Source organism: Mustela putorius, unplaced genomic scaffold (assembly GCF_011764305.1).
Source record: "Mustela putorius furo isolate JIRA1106 unplaced genomic scaffold, ASM1176430v1.1 tig00000174_pilon_pilon_pilon, whole genome shotgun sequence".
In the NCBI taxonomy this organism is placed as follows: Eukaryota; Metazoa; Chordata; class Mammalia; order Carnivora; family Mustelidae; genus Mustela; species Mustela putorius.
The window spans coordinates 7012737-7030634 of NW_025421304.1; the positions used below are offsets into that span (position 1 = coordinate 7012737).

A 17898-nucleotide genomic window follows, 5' to 3' on the forward strand; every position below is an offset into this window, starting at 1 on the left:
TTGGTCTCCTTCTGTATAGAAACCCCAACTCCTGTCATCCCCATCCCATTTCCTCTCATGATTTGGTTTTTGACAAGTCCAGGCCAATTGTCTTGTAGGACATTGTGTACTTGAGATTTGTCTATGATTGGAATTCTTTAACTTCGTCTTCTTTTAGCTTTATTTAGCTATAGTTTTCCCATGTAAAGTGAACAATTCTGAGACTTTTAACACATTCACAGATATGTATGGCCATTACCATACCTCGTTCTATAACATTGTCATCTCCTCAAAACTCATTAGCTACTATCCTCCTAAGCCCCTCTCCCCAGCCCTAAGCAACCACTAATCTAATTTCACTCTCTTTGAGTTTTCCTAATCTGGCTTTTCATATAATGGAATCATGTGGTATTCTGTCTTTGGAAACTGGCTTCTTTCTCATAGCATAATATTTTCAGTTTGTTCACGTGGTCACATTTCTTTTTATGACTGAAGAGTATTCCTCTATGTGGGGATGGCACATTTTGTTTATCCACTTGTCCACTGAGGGACATTTGGGCTGTTTCCAGCTCTTAGTACGAATATGTGACTTTCCACACTCGTGTACAATCCTTGTGGGGACGTATGCTTTCATCTCTTGGGTAGATGTTGGGTAAATTGCTGGGTTACTTTACGTTTAATGTTGGAGGAACTGGAGACTGCTTCACAAAGCTGCTGAAATATTTTCTATTCCCGTCAGCAGTGTATGAGGCTGACTTCTCCACAGCCTGACTAGCCTGACTAGTGCATGTCACTCTCTGACTTTTTGATGCAGTTCTTCTCAGTGTTCCACGGTGGAGGCTTATCTCTAAGGCAGGTGGCCTTCAACTCCCGCAGCCTCACCCCAGCAGACTGGGCCTCCTAGACCCAGATCATGAAGGATACAAATGACACACTTATTTTTGTAGTTGGTCAGATCCTGCAATTTCCTACCAAGTTTCACTAAGGGCCCTAATAAGATCCTCAGGAAGCAGCCAGGGTAGAGCTGTAAGGTGAAGACATTTAGGCCTCTGAGAGGTGAAGGTTGCTCAAGTGAGCTGGTGCTGGAGATGGGGCCAGGGTTCCTGGGAGCTGCAGGGTGTAGTACTGGGGAAAGAGGCAGGAAGGAGGAGTTTCCTGAGAGCAGGTGACTCATAGAAACAAGCCTCCATTCTAAACTGCATGCTAGGCTCCCTGTCCAGGATGCTTCTGTTCCCCATTACTGTTTACCAAAGAGGTGCTGTTGCTGTGGGAAACTCAGCATCTCTGGAAACAGACAGGCCAGGATGTAACAGCCCATGTTCCCAGCCTGGAAGGCTGATTTGAAGAGGCTGGGACCAGCATGGCACTTGCAGCCTCTGCCAACTCATCTAGATGGCAGTCGGTCCCTCCTCTGGGGATAGTGCCCCAGGCAGAGCTAAGCATCCTCCTTGGGGGTGGCTCTTTCTGTGGAGTTGCAGGGTTTGGGCATTTGCTCTCTATGACCAGGTGAGGCCAGGGCAGGCAGCTGTTTACCCAGGCAAGGACAGCCTCTCCTAAGGCCCACATCTTCCAGCCCACCCTGCACCAACCCTCTGCTTCTTGGGAGACAGATTCCTCTGGGATTCTAACCTCTTCTATTCTCTTGCTATTTTCTTTCCTGCCTTATACATCTGTCCATCTTCAACTGCCAACATCAGATTCAAGGCCTAGTCAGATATCACCTCCTCTCTGGAGCCATCTTTCTCTGCCCTCCTCTGAATGTCTGTGTAGTAGCACATCTGCACCTCCTTTAGACACTAACCTAGGGTCTTAAGGCTCTGTGTTCTAGGTGATCAGAGCTGTGGCTCTGGTCCTAACAGATACTACAGGTTCTGCTTGAGGGCTGGGTCCGAGTCCTGCTCACCTTTGTCTTTTTTAAGGATTTGTTCAGAATTATTTTAGTCACCAATAACAGACTCTTAGCGCAAATTGACCTAAGGGAAAGGATCCCCTGGTACATGTTACTGAAACTATAGTGGCTTCAGGTACAGCTGGGTCCAGGGCCCATTTGTTTCGGCTGTGCCCATCTCTTGGTCCTGCTGTCAGCAGCCTCTTCTTGGTTGATGGCAAAGGTTGCTAACACAGCTATTCTGGCAGAATCCCATACTGGAGGTCCATTGGTCTGTCTTGGGTCACATGCTCACTCCTGCATCAGTGGCTGCCCAAGGAGAAGCTTTCTGATCGGTCAGGCTTGTGTCATGGTCTCACTTCAGGATTAGGGGTTTGTCATGGACCAGTTTTCAGGGAGGAGGTGCTCTCCAAGGGAAATCCTGGTCACTGGGCCGGCAGAACAGCAGCAACTCTGTGGAGATGATTTTCCTTGACTCCTTCCTCCCTCTCAGGGCCCCATTCAGAGGTCTCTAGGTCTGATTTACCTCCCTCTTGGGTATTTCTACACTTGCTCCTTGTTCTCAGGAACTTGCCCCCTATTCTTCTCCTTCCCCTGGCCCATCAATGTTTATTCTTCATGTAACAGTCCGAGGGGCTCTCCTAAAACATATGCAGATCCCATACTAATTAAAATTCTTGATAGTGCCCCATTGCCCTTTGGGTGAAATTCATTCTTCTGAGCAAAGCATGTGCACCCCTTGGTGATCTAGCCCTCCAGCCCTGTCTCTCTCTGCTACATCTCCCTCTGGGGCTTATGTTCCATGTTCATCAAATCATCCAGAGTTGTCCTGTGCTTCTGCCTGGAATGGCCTTTCCCAGCTTCTCTGATTGGCAGACTTTTCCTTTTTAATATTCAGCTCAGGCATCTCCTTCTCCAGGAAGGCCTCTGGGACTTCTGTGAACAGATAGGAAGACCTTCTCATTGGTGCCCATATTTGCTCACCTCTCTGAGCTAGGCTGATTCTGATGATCAAATGTTCTGGCCCCTGCTTGCCCTTCAGGTGCTTCTTCCCATCTACCCTCCTAGTGCCTAGCTTGGTACTAGGCCCAGTGATACATTGTGAGCAGTGGCTACTGACAAATCGGTAGACCCAGGGGAGCAAGGATCCTGGTGGGCCCTGCATGCCCTGGGCAAAGCAGAGTTGCAATCTTCCTGCCTGGATATGTTCAGCCCTGGGTTTATATGCCCTTCCTCCACCTGTCCTCCCCACCATGAAGGGTTGCCCTCTAGTCACCTTACTGTAGGCCTGCTTTTTATTTTCTTCCTAGCATTTGCCTGGCTGTTGTTCTTCTGTGTGTTTATTATTATCTCTCTCCCAGCCCCCATGACTATGATCTGTCAGCTCCAACAGACCAAATTTCAGTACTGACCATATCCTAAGTACTGGGAACAGCATCCCACATTAAAGGGGATCAATAAATATTCACTAAATGAATGGACTCCAGGTCACCCTGAGTGGGCCATTTGATCTACCTTTGGGAAGAATTGCCATTGTTCCTGGGTTCAATGAGCCGATGTGAACTGTGAAGTTCCAGTATGGTTGGTGATCCTCTCCCCCTGGGGACACCTATCTACTCTAAGCCTTTGGATGGCAGAGGCTATTCCAGAGAAAGAAGAAATGCCTCATTCTAGGTTGGGCATCTCAAGATTTAATTCTCAGTAAAAGCACCAATAATGACAAAGCAGATGAATCTGCAGGTTGCAGTGGGAAGGGTGAGCTTTCTCAGTCCTGTCTTCCTTTTTGCTGAGCTGCTAGGCTTGCTCACAGTCATCCCCACCTTCACCATCCTCTCCTTGCAGACTTGGGTCTTGCCTTTTCTTTCCAGTCCTCTATCCCTGCTCTGCTCTCTTTCATTATCTTTTCCCCCTTTTCCCTTTCATCTTCCTCATCCACTGCACAGCAGGTGGCATACAGTATGTGCACTAGCTATCCACAGGCTGATTCCACTTACAACATTTTCCTTTTCTTGGGAATGAGAAGGAGATGCAAACCTCAAACACTTACTGATTATTTTCTTCTAGTTTCAAGGTTCCTGTTGCAGAGTATCTTGAAACTTCTGAGTCATGTGTTGGTTCTATTTGATTTGACTCATTTATCCATCCACTAATCAACCCATCAATGCATCAGTCTGTCCGTCCGTCCATCCATCCATCCATCCATCCATCCATCCACCCATCCATCCACCCATCCATCCATTCACCCATCCATTTATCCACAAACTCTTTCCACTATCCATTCACCTCTCTTTCAGGCCATACATCCCTTATACATCTCCCTCCATCCATCTGACTGCCCATTTAAGTATCCATCAAGAATTCTTTTTTTTTTTAATCCTTGTTCTCTTTAGTTTTTTAAATTTTTAATTTTTTAATTGTACACTTTATTTTTTATTGTGTTATATTAGTCACCATGCAGTATACCATTAATTTTTTATATAGTCTTCCAAAATTCAATGTTTACATATAACATCCAGTGTTCCATAAAATATGTGCCCTGCTTAATAACCCACCACTAGGCTCACTCATCCCTCCACCCACCCTCCCCTTAAAACCCTCAATTTGCTTCTTGGAGTCCACAGCCTGTCATGGTTTATCTCCCCCTCTGATTTCCCCCTCCTTCACTTTTCCTTTCCTTCTCCTAATGTCTTCCATGTTATTCCTTATATTCTACAAGTAAGTGAAACCATATGATAACTGACTTTCTCTGCTTGATTTATTTCACTCAGCATAATCTCCAGTTCCATCTCTGTTGATGCAAACGTTGGGTAATCATCCTTTCTGATGGCTAAGTAATATTCCATTGTATATATGGACCTCATCTTCTTTTTTTTAATTTTTTATTTATTTTCAGCATAACAGTATTCATTATTTTTTCACCACACCCAGTGCTCATAAATGTATAATGTATTTTTATCCCCAGGGGTACAGTTCTGTGAATCGCCAGGTTTATACACTTCACAGCACTCACCATAGCACATACCCTCTCCAATGTCCATAAAACCCCACCATCCTCTCCCAACTCCCCTCCCCCCCAGCAACCCTCAGTTTGTTTTGTGAGATTGAGTCTCTTATGGTTTGTCTCCCTCCTGATCCCATCTTGTTTCATTTATCCTTTCCCACCCCCTAAGCCCCCCATGTTGCATCTCCACTTCCTCATATCACGGAGATTATATGATAGTTGTCTTTCTCCAACTGACTTATTTCACTAAGCATAATACCCTCTAGTTCCATCCATGTCATTGCAAATGGCAAGATTTCATTTCTTTTGATGGCTGCATAGTATTCCATTGTATGTATGTATCTATATATATATATATATATATATATATATATATATATATATATATCACCTCTTCTTTATCCATTCATCTGCTGATGGACATCTAGGTTCTCTCCATAGTTTGTCCATTGTGGACATTGCTGCTGGAAACATTTGTGTGCACGTGCCCCTTCAGATCACTACGTTTGTATCCTTAGGGTAAATATCCAGTAGTGCAATTGCTGGGTCATAGGGTAGCTCTATTTTCAGCTTTTTGAGGAAACTCCATGCTGTTTTCCAGAGTGGTTGCACCAGTTTTCATTCCCACCAACAGTGTAGGAGGGTTCCCCTTTCTCCACATTCTTGCCAGCATCTGTCATTTCCTGACTTGTTAATTTTAGCCATTCTGACTGGTGTGAGGTGATATCTTTCACCAGTGGATTTGTATTTCCCTGATGCTGAGTGATGTGGAGCATTTTTGCATGTGCCTGTTGGTCATCTGGATATCTTCTTTGCAATAATGTCTTTTCATGTCTTCTGCCCATTTCTTGATTGGATTATTTGTTCTTTGGGTGTTGAGATTGCTAAACTCTTTATAGATTTTGGATACTAGCCCTTTATCTGATATGTCATTTGCAAATATCTTCTCCCATTCCGTGAGTTGTCTTTTGGTTTTGTTAACTGTTTCCTTTGCTGTGCAAAAGCTTTTGATCTTGAAATCCCAATAGTTCACTTTTTCCCTTGCTTCTCTCTTTGGCGATGTTCCTAGGAAGAGGTTGGTATGGCTGAGGTCGAAGAGGTTGCTGCCTGTGTTCTCCTCAAGGATTTTGATGGATACCTTTCTTGCATTGAGGTCCTTTATCCATATTGAGTCTATTTTCGTGAGTGGTGTAAGGAACTGGTCCAATTTAATTTTTATGCATGTGGCTTTCCAATTTTCCCAACACCATTTGCTGAAGAGGCTGTCTTTTTTCCATTGGACATTCCTTCCTGCTTTGTCGAAGACGAGTTGACCATAGAGTTGAGGGTCTATTTCTAGGCTCTCTATTCTGTTCCATTGATCTATGAGTCTGTTTTTGTGCCAGTACCGTACTGTCTTGATGATGACAGCTTTGTAATAGAGCTTGAAGTCTGGAATTGTGATGCCACCAAATTTGGCTTTCTTTTTCAATATTCCTTTGGCTATTCGAGGTCTTTTCTTGTTCCATATAAATTTTAGAATAATTTGTTCCATGTCTTTGAAAAAATAAAAAGAATGGGATTTTGTTAGGGATTACATTAAATGTGTAGATTGCTTTAGGTATCATAAACATTTTCACAGTATTTGTTCTTCCAATCCAGGAGCATGGAACATTTTTTCATTTCTTTGTGTCTTCCTCCATTTCTTTCATGAGTACTTTATAGTTTTCTGAGTATAGATTCTTTGCCTCTTTGGTTAGGTTTATTCCTAGGAATCTTATGGTTTTGGGTGCAATTGTAAATGGGATTGACTCCTTAATTTCTCTTTATCCTGTCTTGTTGTTGGTGGAAAGAAATGCAACAGATTTCTGTACATTGATTTTATATCCTGACATTTTACTGAATTCCTGTACAAGTTCTAGCAGTTTTGGAGTGGAGTCTTTTGTGTTTTCCACATAAAGTATTATATCATCTGCAAAGAGTGATAGTTTGACTTCTTTGCTGATTTGGATGCCTTTAATTAATATTTGTTGTCTGATTGCTTAGGCTAGGACTTCTAGTACTATGTTGAATAGCAGGGGTGATAATGGACATCCTGCCATGTTCCTGACCTTAGCAGAAAAGCTTTCAGTTTTTCTCCATTGAGAATGATATGTGTGGTGGGTTTTTCATAAATGGCTTTGATAAAATTGAGGTATGTGCCCTCTATCCCTACACTTTGAAGAGTTTTGATCAGGAAGGGATGTTGTACTTTGTCAGATGCTTTTTCAGCATCTATTGAGAGTATCATATGTTTCTTGTTCTTTCTTTTATTAAGGTATTATATCACATTGATTTGCAGATGTTGAACCAACCTTGCAGGTCTGGAATAAATCCCACTTGGTTGTGGTGAATAATCCTTTTAATGTACTGTTGGATCCTATTGGCGTATTTTGGTAAGAATTTTTGCATCTGTGTTCATCAGGGATATTGGTTTGTAATTCTCTTTTTTGATGTAATCCTTGTCTGGTTTTGGGATCAAGGTGATGAGGTGATGCTGGCCTCATAAAATGAGTTTGGAAGTTTTCCTTCCATTTCTATTTTTTGGAACAGTTTCAAGAGAATAGGAATTAATTCTTCTTTAAATGTTTGGTAGAATTTCCCTGGGAAGCCGTTTGACCCTGGGCTTTTGTTTGGACATTTTTAAAAAAAGATTTTATTTATTTATTTGACAGACAGAGATCGCAAGTAGGCAGAGAGGCAGGTAGAGAGTGGAAGAGAAGCAGGCTCCCCACGGAGCAGAGAGCTCAATGCAGGGTTCGATCCCAGGACCCCGGGATCATGACTTGTGCCGAAGGCAGAGGCTTTAACCCACTGAGCCACCCTGTTTGGAGATTTTTGATGACTGTTTGGAGATTTTTTTTCTAATTTATTTATTTTCAGAAAAACAATATTCATTATTTTTTCACCAAACCCAGCGCTCCATGCAATCCGTGCCCTCTATTATACTCACCACCTGGTACCCCAACCTCCCACACCCCCGCCACTTCAATCCCCTCAAATTGTTTTTCAGAGTCCATAGTCTCTCGTGATTCATCTCCCCTTCCAATTTACCCCAACTCCCTTCTCCTCTCTAACACCCCTTGTCCTCCATGATATTTGTTATGCTCCACAAATAAGTGAAACCATAGGATAATTGATTCTCTCTGCTTGACTTATTTCACTCAGCATAATCTCTTCCAGTCCCATCCATGTTGCTACAAAAGTTGGGTATTCATCATTTCTGATGGAGGCATAATACTCCATAGTGTATATGGACCACATCTTCCTTATCTATTCGTCCATTGAAGGGCATCTTGGTTCTTTCCACAGTTTGGCGACCGTGGGCATTGCTGCTATAAACATTGGGGTACATATGGCCCTTCTTTTCACTCCATCTGTATCTTTGGGGTAAATACCCAGGAGTGCAATTGGGGGGTCATAGGGAAGTTCTATTTTTAATTTCTTGAGGAATCTCCACAGGGTTCTCCAAAGAGGCTGCACCAACTTGCATTCCCACCAACAGTGTAAGAGGGTTCCCCTTTCTCCACATCCTCTCCAACACATGTTGTTTCCTGTTTTGTTTATTTTGGCCATTCTAACTGGTGTGAGGTGATATCTCAATGTGGTTTTAATTTGAATCTCCCTGAGGGCTAATGATGATGAACATTTTTTCATGTGTCTGATAGCCATTTGTATATCTTGATTGGAGAAGTGTCTGTTCATATCTTCTGCCCATTTTTTTTTTATATGTTTGCCTGTTTAGTGTGTGTTGGAGATTTTTGATGACTGTTTTAATCTCCTTACTGGTTATGGGTCTGTTCGGAGATTTTTGATGACTGTTTTAATCTCCTTACTGGTTATGGGTCTGTTCAGGTTTTCTGTTTCTTCCTGATTCAGTTGTGGTAGTTTATCTGTCTCTAGGAATGCATCCATTTCTTCCAGATTGTCAAATTTGTTGGCGTAGAGTTGCTCATAATATGTTCTTATAATTGTTTGTATTTCTTTGGTGTTGGTTGTGATCTCACCTCTTTGATTCATGATTTTATTTATTTGGGTCTTTCTCTCTCTCTCTCTCTCTCTCTCTCTCTCTCTCTTTTGATAAGTCTGGCCAGGGATTTATCTATCTTATTAATTCTTTCAAAGAACCAGCTCTTAGTTTCATTGATTTGTTATATGTTTTTGTTGTTGTTGTTATTTTGTTTTGCTTCTATTTCATTGATTTCTGCTCTGATCTTTGTGTTTTCTCTTCTCCTCTTGGGTTTAGGCTTTATTTGTTGTTCTTTCTCCAGCTCCTTTAGGGGTAGGGTTAGGTTGTGTACTTGAGACCTTTCTTGTTTCTTGAGAAAGGCTTGTATCACTATATATCTTCCTCTCAGGACTGCCTTTGCTGTGTCCCACAGATTTTGAACCATTGTCTTTTCATTATCATTTGTTTCCATGAATTTTTTCAATTCTTTAATTTCCTGGTTGACCCATTCATTCTTTAGAAGGGTGCTGTTTAGTCTCCATGTATTTGGGTTCTTTCCACATTTCCTCTTGTGATTTAGTTCTAGCTTCAGAGCATTATGATCTGAAAATATACATGGAATGATCCCAATCTTTTGATACCGGTTGAGACCCGATTTATGACCCAGGATGTAGTTTATTCTGGCGAATGTTCCGCGTGCACTAGAAAAGAATGTGTATCCTGTTATTTTGGGATGGAATGTTCTGAATGTATCTGTGATGTCCATCTGGTCCAGATAATAGGAAGTTCAGGAAAAAAAGTTAAAAAAAGAATATATATATATATATATATATATTAGACTGGTGACTAAAACAGGGTCACCCACTTAATTTTGGGAGTATTTCAGTCTCTTTGAAGAAACTATCTCATTCTTACTATCAGGTGTCTCGAGGACTTTCAAGAATCTATATTCTTGGGTGGAGACCATTCTACCTCTAGTACATGAACGCCAGTTCCATTTGCAAGATTGGGAAAATTTTCATGGAGTACCTGTCCCAATATATCTTCTAAACTTCTTTCTTTCTCCTCCCCTTCAGGGATTCCAATAACTCTGACGTTGGAATGTTTCATGGCATCATTTATTTCCATAATTCTGTTTTCATGGCTTCTAAGCTGTTTGTTCCAGGCTCCCTCAACTCTATGGTCAAATAATCAACAAAGCAGGAAAAAATATACAGTGGAAAAAAGACAGTCTCTTCCATAAATGGTTCTGGGAAAATTGGACAGCTATATGTAGAAGAATGAAACTCGATCATTCTTTTACACCATACACAAAGATAAACTCGAAATGGATAAAAGACCTCAATGTGACACAGGAATCCATCAGAATCCTAGAGGAGAACATAGGCAGTAACCTCTTTGATATCAGCCACAGCAACTTCTTTCAAGATATGTCTCCAAAGGAAAAGGAAACAAAAGTGAAAATAAACTTTTGGGACTTCATCAAAATCAAAAGCTTCTTCACAGCAAAGGAAACAGTCAAAAAAAAAAAAAAAAAAGCAAAGAGGCAACCCACGGAATGGGAGAAGATATTTGCAAATGACAGTACAGACAAAAGGTTGATATCCAGGATCTATAAAGAACTTCTTAAACTCAACACACACAAAACAGATAATCATGTCAAAAAATGGGCAGAAGATATGAACAGACACTTCTCCAATCAAGATATACAAATGGCTCTCAGACACATGAAAAAATGTTCATCATCACTAGCCCTCAGGGAGATTCAAATTAAAACAACATTGAGATACCACCTTACACCAGTTAGAATGACCAAAATTAGCAAGAGAGGAAACAACATGTGTTGGAGGGGGTGTGGAGAAAGGGGAACCCTCTTCCACTGTTGGTTCAAATGAAAGTTGGTGCAGCCACTTTGGAGAACAGTGTAAAGATTCCTCAAGAAATTAAAAATAGAGCTTCTCTATGACCCTTCAATTGCACTCCTGGGTATTTACCCCAAAGATACAGATGGTGTGAAAAGAAGGGCCTTCTGTACCACAAGGTTCATAGCAGCAATGGCCACAGTCGCCAAACTATGGAAGCAACCGAGATGCCCTTCAACAGACGAATGGATGTGGAAGATGTGTTCCATAGTACTCCATATACACTATGGAGTATTATGCCTCCATCAGAAAGGATGAATACCCAACTTTTGTATCAACATGATGGCACTGAAAGAGATTATGTTGAGTGAAATAAGTCAAACAGAGAATGTCAAGTTTCATATGATTTCACTTTGTCTAGCATAACAAATAACTTGGAGGACATAGGGAGATGGAGAGGAGAAGGGAGGGCAGTTGAGGGAAATTGGAAGGGGAGGTGAACCATGAGAGACGATGAACTCTGAGAAACAACCTGAGGGTTTTGAAGGAGCGGGGTGTGGGAGGTTGGGGGATCCAGGTGGTGGGTATTAAGGAGAGCACATATTGCATGGAGCACTGGGTCTGGTGCATAAACAATGAATTCTGTTATGCTGAAAAGAAATAAAAATAAATAAACAAAATTTTAAAAAAGGAAGAAACTATCTCCTAAAATATTAAAGAATGAAAAACCTATGTAAGGGTAAACACAATGAAGGGATGGAATATACCTATAAATATGAGGAAAAAAATTTTAAATTTCTAAAACAGGAGTTGATAAAGTAATTTGGTTGGGAGAATAAAGAAAAAGAAAGTGGAGAGAATTTGCTCGGGCTGGAGACTAGAAGAAGGCCAGAGCTGGATTTAGCATATATTTTGATCTATCAGAAGAAGCTGTACCCCAAATTTTTTAGAAGAAAAAACCCTGTGTGTATACAAAAAATAAAGTTAGATACAATGAAGAATAAAATGTGACTATAATAATGAAGGTTCAAAAAAGATTATTATTTTTTTTAATGAAAGGTATTGTTAAAATAAACTGGTTAAAAAACGTTAAAGAGGAAAGGGTAAAAATTTAAAAAATTAAACAGAAGATAAAAAATAAAATAAACAAAATAATTAACTGCAAGACTAAAGAATCATGGGGAAAAAGTCATGAATTCCATGCTTTGCTTTCTCCTCCTCTGGAATTCCACTGTTCTCCTTGATAAGTGAAATTGGTCTTGGCTGGATTTCTATTTGATCTTCTGGGGGAGGGGCCTGTTGTAATGATTCTCAAGTGTCTTTGCCTGAGGCGGAATTGAACTGCCCTTACCAGGGGCCCAGCTAAGTAATCCGTTTGGGTTCACTTTCGGTAGCTTTTGTTCCCTGAACACTTTCCGTAGAGTTCTGGAGGACGGGAATGACAATGGTGGCCTCCCAAATCTCTGGCCAGGAGGAGCCGAGCTTGGGGCCCCACTCCTCAGTTTTCCCTCAGAGAAAAGCGATCAATCACTCCCATCTCCTTGGCCTCTGGCTGTGCTCCGAGTTCACCCAGTCTGTGACCAGTTCAAGGTAAACCCGAGTTGAGAGCTCACTTTTTGGCTCTGTCTCTGTAGCTGACTTCCCTGCTATAATACCTACGAAATCTGCAACACTCAGACACCCCCAATCCTCTGTGACCCCATGAGATCTGGGGCCACACTGACCCTGCATGGGCTTCACCCAGGGTTAGCCTCTGGAGTGATGTCTCTCAGTGGTGCAGACTTTTATTTTTTTATTTTTAATTTATTTTTTATTTATTTTCAGCATAACAGTATTCATTATTTTTTCACCACACCCAGTGCTCCATGCAATCCGTGCCCTCTATAATACCCACCACCTGGTACCCCAACCTCCCACCCCCCCCTCACCACTTCAAACCCCTCAGATTGTTTTTCAGAGTCCATAGTCTCTCATGGTTCACCTCTCTTTCCAATTTCCCCCAACTCTTTTCTCCTCTCTAACTCCCCATGTCCTCCATGCTATTTGTTATGCTCCACAAATAAGTGAAACCGTATGATAATTGACTCTCTCTGCTTGACTTATTTCACTCATCATAATCTCTTCCAGTCCCGTCCATGTTGCTACAAAAGTTAGGTATTCATCCTTTCTGATGGAGGCATAATACTCCATAGTGTATATGGACCACATTTTCCTTATCCATTCATTCGTTGAAGGGCATCTTGGTTCTTTCCACAGTTTGGCGACTGTGGCCATTGTTGTGCAGACTTTTAAAAGTCCTGATTTTGTGCTCCATTTCTCTGCCACTTGCCAGGAGCCAGTCCCTCCCACCGCAGTCTATCTTCCCGTCGCTTTGGAGTTACTTCGCCGGTCCTATGTTTCAGAAAGTGGTCAATTTTCTGTTCCTAGAATTGTTGATCTTCTTCTCTTCAATCTCCCATTGGATTTGTAGGTATTTGGAATGGATTGATAAGCTATCTAGCTGATTTCCTGCTACCTGATGTGGTCTCAGCCTGCTACTTCTCCACCATCTCGACTCTTCCCTATCCATAAAAAATTCTATCCAATTTTTCATCCATATGTCTATTCATCCACTCATCCATTTACTCATCCTTCCATCTGTCCAACAATTTGCTGGATTGTCCATTAATCTATCTATCCATCCATCCATTAATCCACCCATCTACCCATGTACTCCTCAATCCATCTATCAATTCATCCTTCCATCTGTGTATTCATCCATCCATCCATCCATCCATACCTGTATGCATGCATCCATCCAACCATTCATCTGCCATTCAACTAAAGAATCATTTCTCTATCCATTGGTGCATCCACTCTTCCATACATCCATCTATCCCTCCATCCACCTATCCACTCATCTATCCCTCTGCCTTCCATCAATCCATCCATCCATACATTCATCCACTCATCCATCATTCATCCATCCATCCACCATTCCCCATCTATCTGTTCATCCATTCATCTATCCATCTGTCTATCCCCCTTCCATCCACCCATCCTTCTGTCCATCCATCTGTCCATCTGTGTCTCTGCTATCCATCTGTTCATCTTTTCATCTGTCTGTATTTGTCTGTCCTTTCATCCATCCGTTTATCTGTACATGCATTTATCATTTCTTCTATAAATCGGTTCACCCATCCATTATCCATCCATCCAACCATTTACTCATCTATATATGCATCTTTCCATCTATCTATCCACCTTCCACCCACTCATCCATCCATCCATCCATCCTTCTATCCTTCCATCCATACTTCATCAACTCTCCACCCATGCACACATCCATCCTTCTATCCATCCATCCATCCATCCATCCAACCATCCATCTATCCATTCATTTGACTACCTTCATCTTTCTGCCTATTCATTCACTCATTAATTCATCTATCTACTGATCCATTGGCCTCCATCCATTTTTCTACCCATCTAGGCGTCTATCTATCCATCCATCCATTCATCCCTCCATCCATACATCCTTTCACCCATACATACATATTTTCATCAATCTGTACATCCATCTAAATATCCATTCATCCATTTATAGATCATCCAGCCATCTATCTTTCCTGCCATCTATCCATCCACCTGTCCAACCATCCATCCCTCCATCTGTACATACAAATATACACATTTTTACCCATCTATTCATCCATCCATTTGTCTGTCCATCCATCTATCCATCTGTCAATCCATCCATTCATGCATTCAACTGTCTTTATCTGTCTGCCATCTAACCATCCATCCTACTCTCCACATGTCCATCCATCTGTCCACCTGTCTCTCTATCAACTATTCATCTATTCATCTGTCTCCATCCATCTGCCCACCCATCCATCACCCATCATCTATATCTATCCATCCATCCATCCACCTATCCATAGCCATAGATCTATCAATGACCCATGCACCCAGTCCTCCATCTATGCAACCATCCATACATCCTTTTGTCCATTCTCCCATCCATGCATTCATCCTTTCATCTGTACATCCACCTGCCCACCCATCCTTCACCCACCCTTCCATCGACCAATCCATCCATCCATAAACATATCCATCCATCCATCCATCCATCCATCCATCATCTGTCCAACCATTCACTCATCTATCCATCCATCTACCCATCCATCCCTCTATCTATCCATCCATACACACAACCATCCAGCCATCAATCCATTTATTGACCCAACTATCTACCCACCCATCCAACGATCCATCAACCCATTCACTCATCTATCCATCCATCCTTCCTTCCATCCTTCCATCCACCCATGCATGCATGCATGTATGCCATCATCCATCCAACATCTGTTTGTCCACCAACCATCCATCCATCCATTTATCCATCTGTCAACCCATCTTTTCATCCTGTCATCCATCCATCCATCCATCCTTCCATTCACTAGGCGTGCACTGGCCCTTGATGAGTATGACACAAGAGGCTGTGTGGTGGGTGGAGGAATATATCAAATGTACCCATAGATGCAATGTTAATTGGAGGCTACAAGCTCAAGTGCTGGCAGCAAGAGACACAAGGCATGGTGTCTGTAGTGATAAAGAACATCTCAACCCATCAGTCTCATATCACAAATTATCTCCCTCTGCCTGCTAATGGCCTGCTGGCTGCTGGTCTATATATCTGACCTGAAACTTGTAGCAGGAATCTTAGCTGGGGGAGATCCTATGTGGCTACAAGCAGGAATGAGGGTTCTAGGCAGGGCTTATAAGAAGAGAGGATGTTTGAACTTGGCCTGAAGGCTGAATAGAGTCCATATGCCCAGGACACATGGAAGAGGCTTTGCAAAGAGAGAAAAAGGCCTGATGTCATCCCATTTCCTGGCCAATATGTGATTTTCATATGCTCTGGGACAGCCTATTTGCTATTCCCTTTCTTCTTCACCCATCCTTCCACTGAAGGGTGAGGGACAACAACTGCCATTGTTCCTTTCCCTTCTCTCCAGGTGGCCAGTGGGACTATGGAGGAGACACACATGTGCAAATGTGTATGTGCATATATGTACATGGATGTGGAATCCTGGGATGGGGACCTTACCTATTTTGTTCTCAGTTCAGCCCAGAACCTAGAGTAGGTGCTCAGTAAATACTTGTTGGGATGAATAAATGACAGGAAAATGGTACATATTGAATGGATGAATGAATGAATGAATGAATGAATGGAATAGATATAAAGAGCTTCAAAATGGTTTGGGTTGGGTGGACTGTCCCACCTCAGACTATGATCAGGAATGTAATGGCAGAGACCAGTTTTGTTTGCATTTTATTCCTTTTATACTGATTAACAATTTTAGTTACAGAAGGATGCATGAATACATCTCATCATGATAAGAGTAATGCAAACATTACAGATAAGGCTAACACACCCAATTCTCACTAGCTCTTCTTCTCACCCCAAAGGTGGACATGGTCGGTGCTGTGAGATGTTCCCTTCCACAGATTTCTCTGAGCATTTCACATATATATATATATATATATATATATATATATATATATATATATGCATGTGTGTGGATGCACCCAATTACAGATTACAGAAACCTCTTGTATGATTCAAAAGAATAATAAAAAAATTAAAAAAATAAATAAAATAAAAATTGATATTTCTGCATCCAAACAAAAAAAAAAGAAAAAAAGAAAGTTGAGGCACCTTGGTGGCTCAGTTGGTTAAGCATCCATCTCCTGATTTCAGCTCAGGTCGTAATCTCAGGTTCATGAGATTGAGCCCTGCGTTGGCTCTGTGTTCAGAAGGGAGTCTGTTTGTCTCCCTCTGGCCCATCCCTCAAACTTTCTCTCTCTCTCTCTTAAATAATAAATAAATAAATAAATACATACATACATAAATACATAAATAAATATTTTTAAAAGATTTTTAAAAAAGATTTTATTTATTTATTTGACAGACAGACTCACAAGTAGGCAGAGAGGCAGGCAGAGTGAGAGAGAGGAGGAAGCAGGCTCCCTGCTGAGCAGAGAGCATGATGTGGGGCTTGATCCCAGGACACTGAGATCATGACCTCAGCTGAATGCAGAAGCCCTAACCCACTGAGCCACCCAGACACCTCTTAGAAAGATTTTAAAAAGTGAAATTACATTGCAAACATTATTTGAATCTTATTTTATTTTTAACTTACTTTCTTTTCCCAGAATAACATTTCCTGGAGCTTCTTCCATAAGAAAGCACATTTCACTCTTTTTCCTTGCTGCTCTCGTGGCATGAGGTTCCATAGGTCATTTAGGCACACCATTTTTGCCATCAATTTGGTATATTCTGAAATATTTGTTCAGAAAGAGATATAAAGAGAAAGAGAGAGAGTACACTTCAATGAGTGTTTCTGGATCCAGGTTTTCATGTCCCTGTATCATTGCCCAGTCCTAGATTGGCAATGATAATTGTCCCTTTCCTGATGATCCCAGTGGAAAGAATGCCCTCCTTGCCTACAGCTTGAAGCACTGGAGCCTGAGGGGGCCACACAGCCCAAGTGTCAGCAAGAAGGGCCCACTTTCCAGAGAAGGAGTCCTCTGACCTGGCCTTAACTCAGACTCAAGGTACTTCCCCAGTGCCCATGGCATGCCAGGCCAAGGGTAAGGAAGAGAGCATGTTGGTGGACCCATTCCTACCTCATGAGGCTCTCAGTCCACCATGTATTTGTATCAGTCTTGTACTGGAGGTATGAGGGAAGGATGAGGTGGGGTGGCTACCAATAGGGTCCTAGAATGAGTGGCTTCTCCAGAAGCACAGAAACCTAGGGCATGAGGGTATTTGTATCACCTGGCCCCCTCCTGTGCAGCACCACTACAGCCTGACAGCTAGCTCTGATGAGCTCACCTCTGCATGGCTTGGAGGTAGCCTGGCTTGGCCCTCCATGCCTCTGCTCTCTTCTTCTCTTCCTCTCCTCCAGGACTGGAAAACATCTCTAATCCCAGTGGGCACCACAGTCTGCAGCTCCTCCTTGGGCAAACTCAGCACAGGTGCCAACTGTTAGTGCACTTTCCCTGCTTCCATTTCCACAGTTCAGCACCTATAAAACTCCCCACCAGTGTCATGCCAACAAGAGGGGACTGTGTGTGTGTGTGTGTGTGTGTGTGTGCATGTGTGCATGTCTATGTGTTGGCTGCTGGAGTTTGTGGGAAGCCACGAAAGAAA

At 42.1% G+C, this 17898-nt stretch overlaps 1 protein-coding gene across 1 annotated transcript in view; it reads left to right on the forward strand.

Moving 5' to 3' along the window:
* Positions 1 to 4028: 4028 nt before the first annotated feature.
* Positions 4029 to 17898, forward strand: part of LOC123391022 (guanine nucleotide exchange factor subunit RIC1-like) — a 48316-nt gene continuing 34446 nt past the window's right edge. The window contains exons 1-2 of the mRNA XM_045076514.1: positions 4029 to 4079; positions 13419 to 13543. Of these exons, the coding sequence (XP_044932449.1) occupies positions 4029 to 4079; positions 13419 to 13543 (176 nt within the window). The remainder of the gene's footprint in view (positions 4080 to 13418; positions 13544 to 17898) is intronic.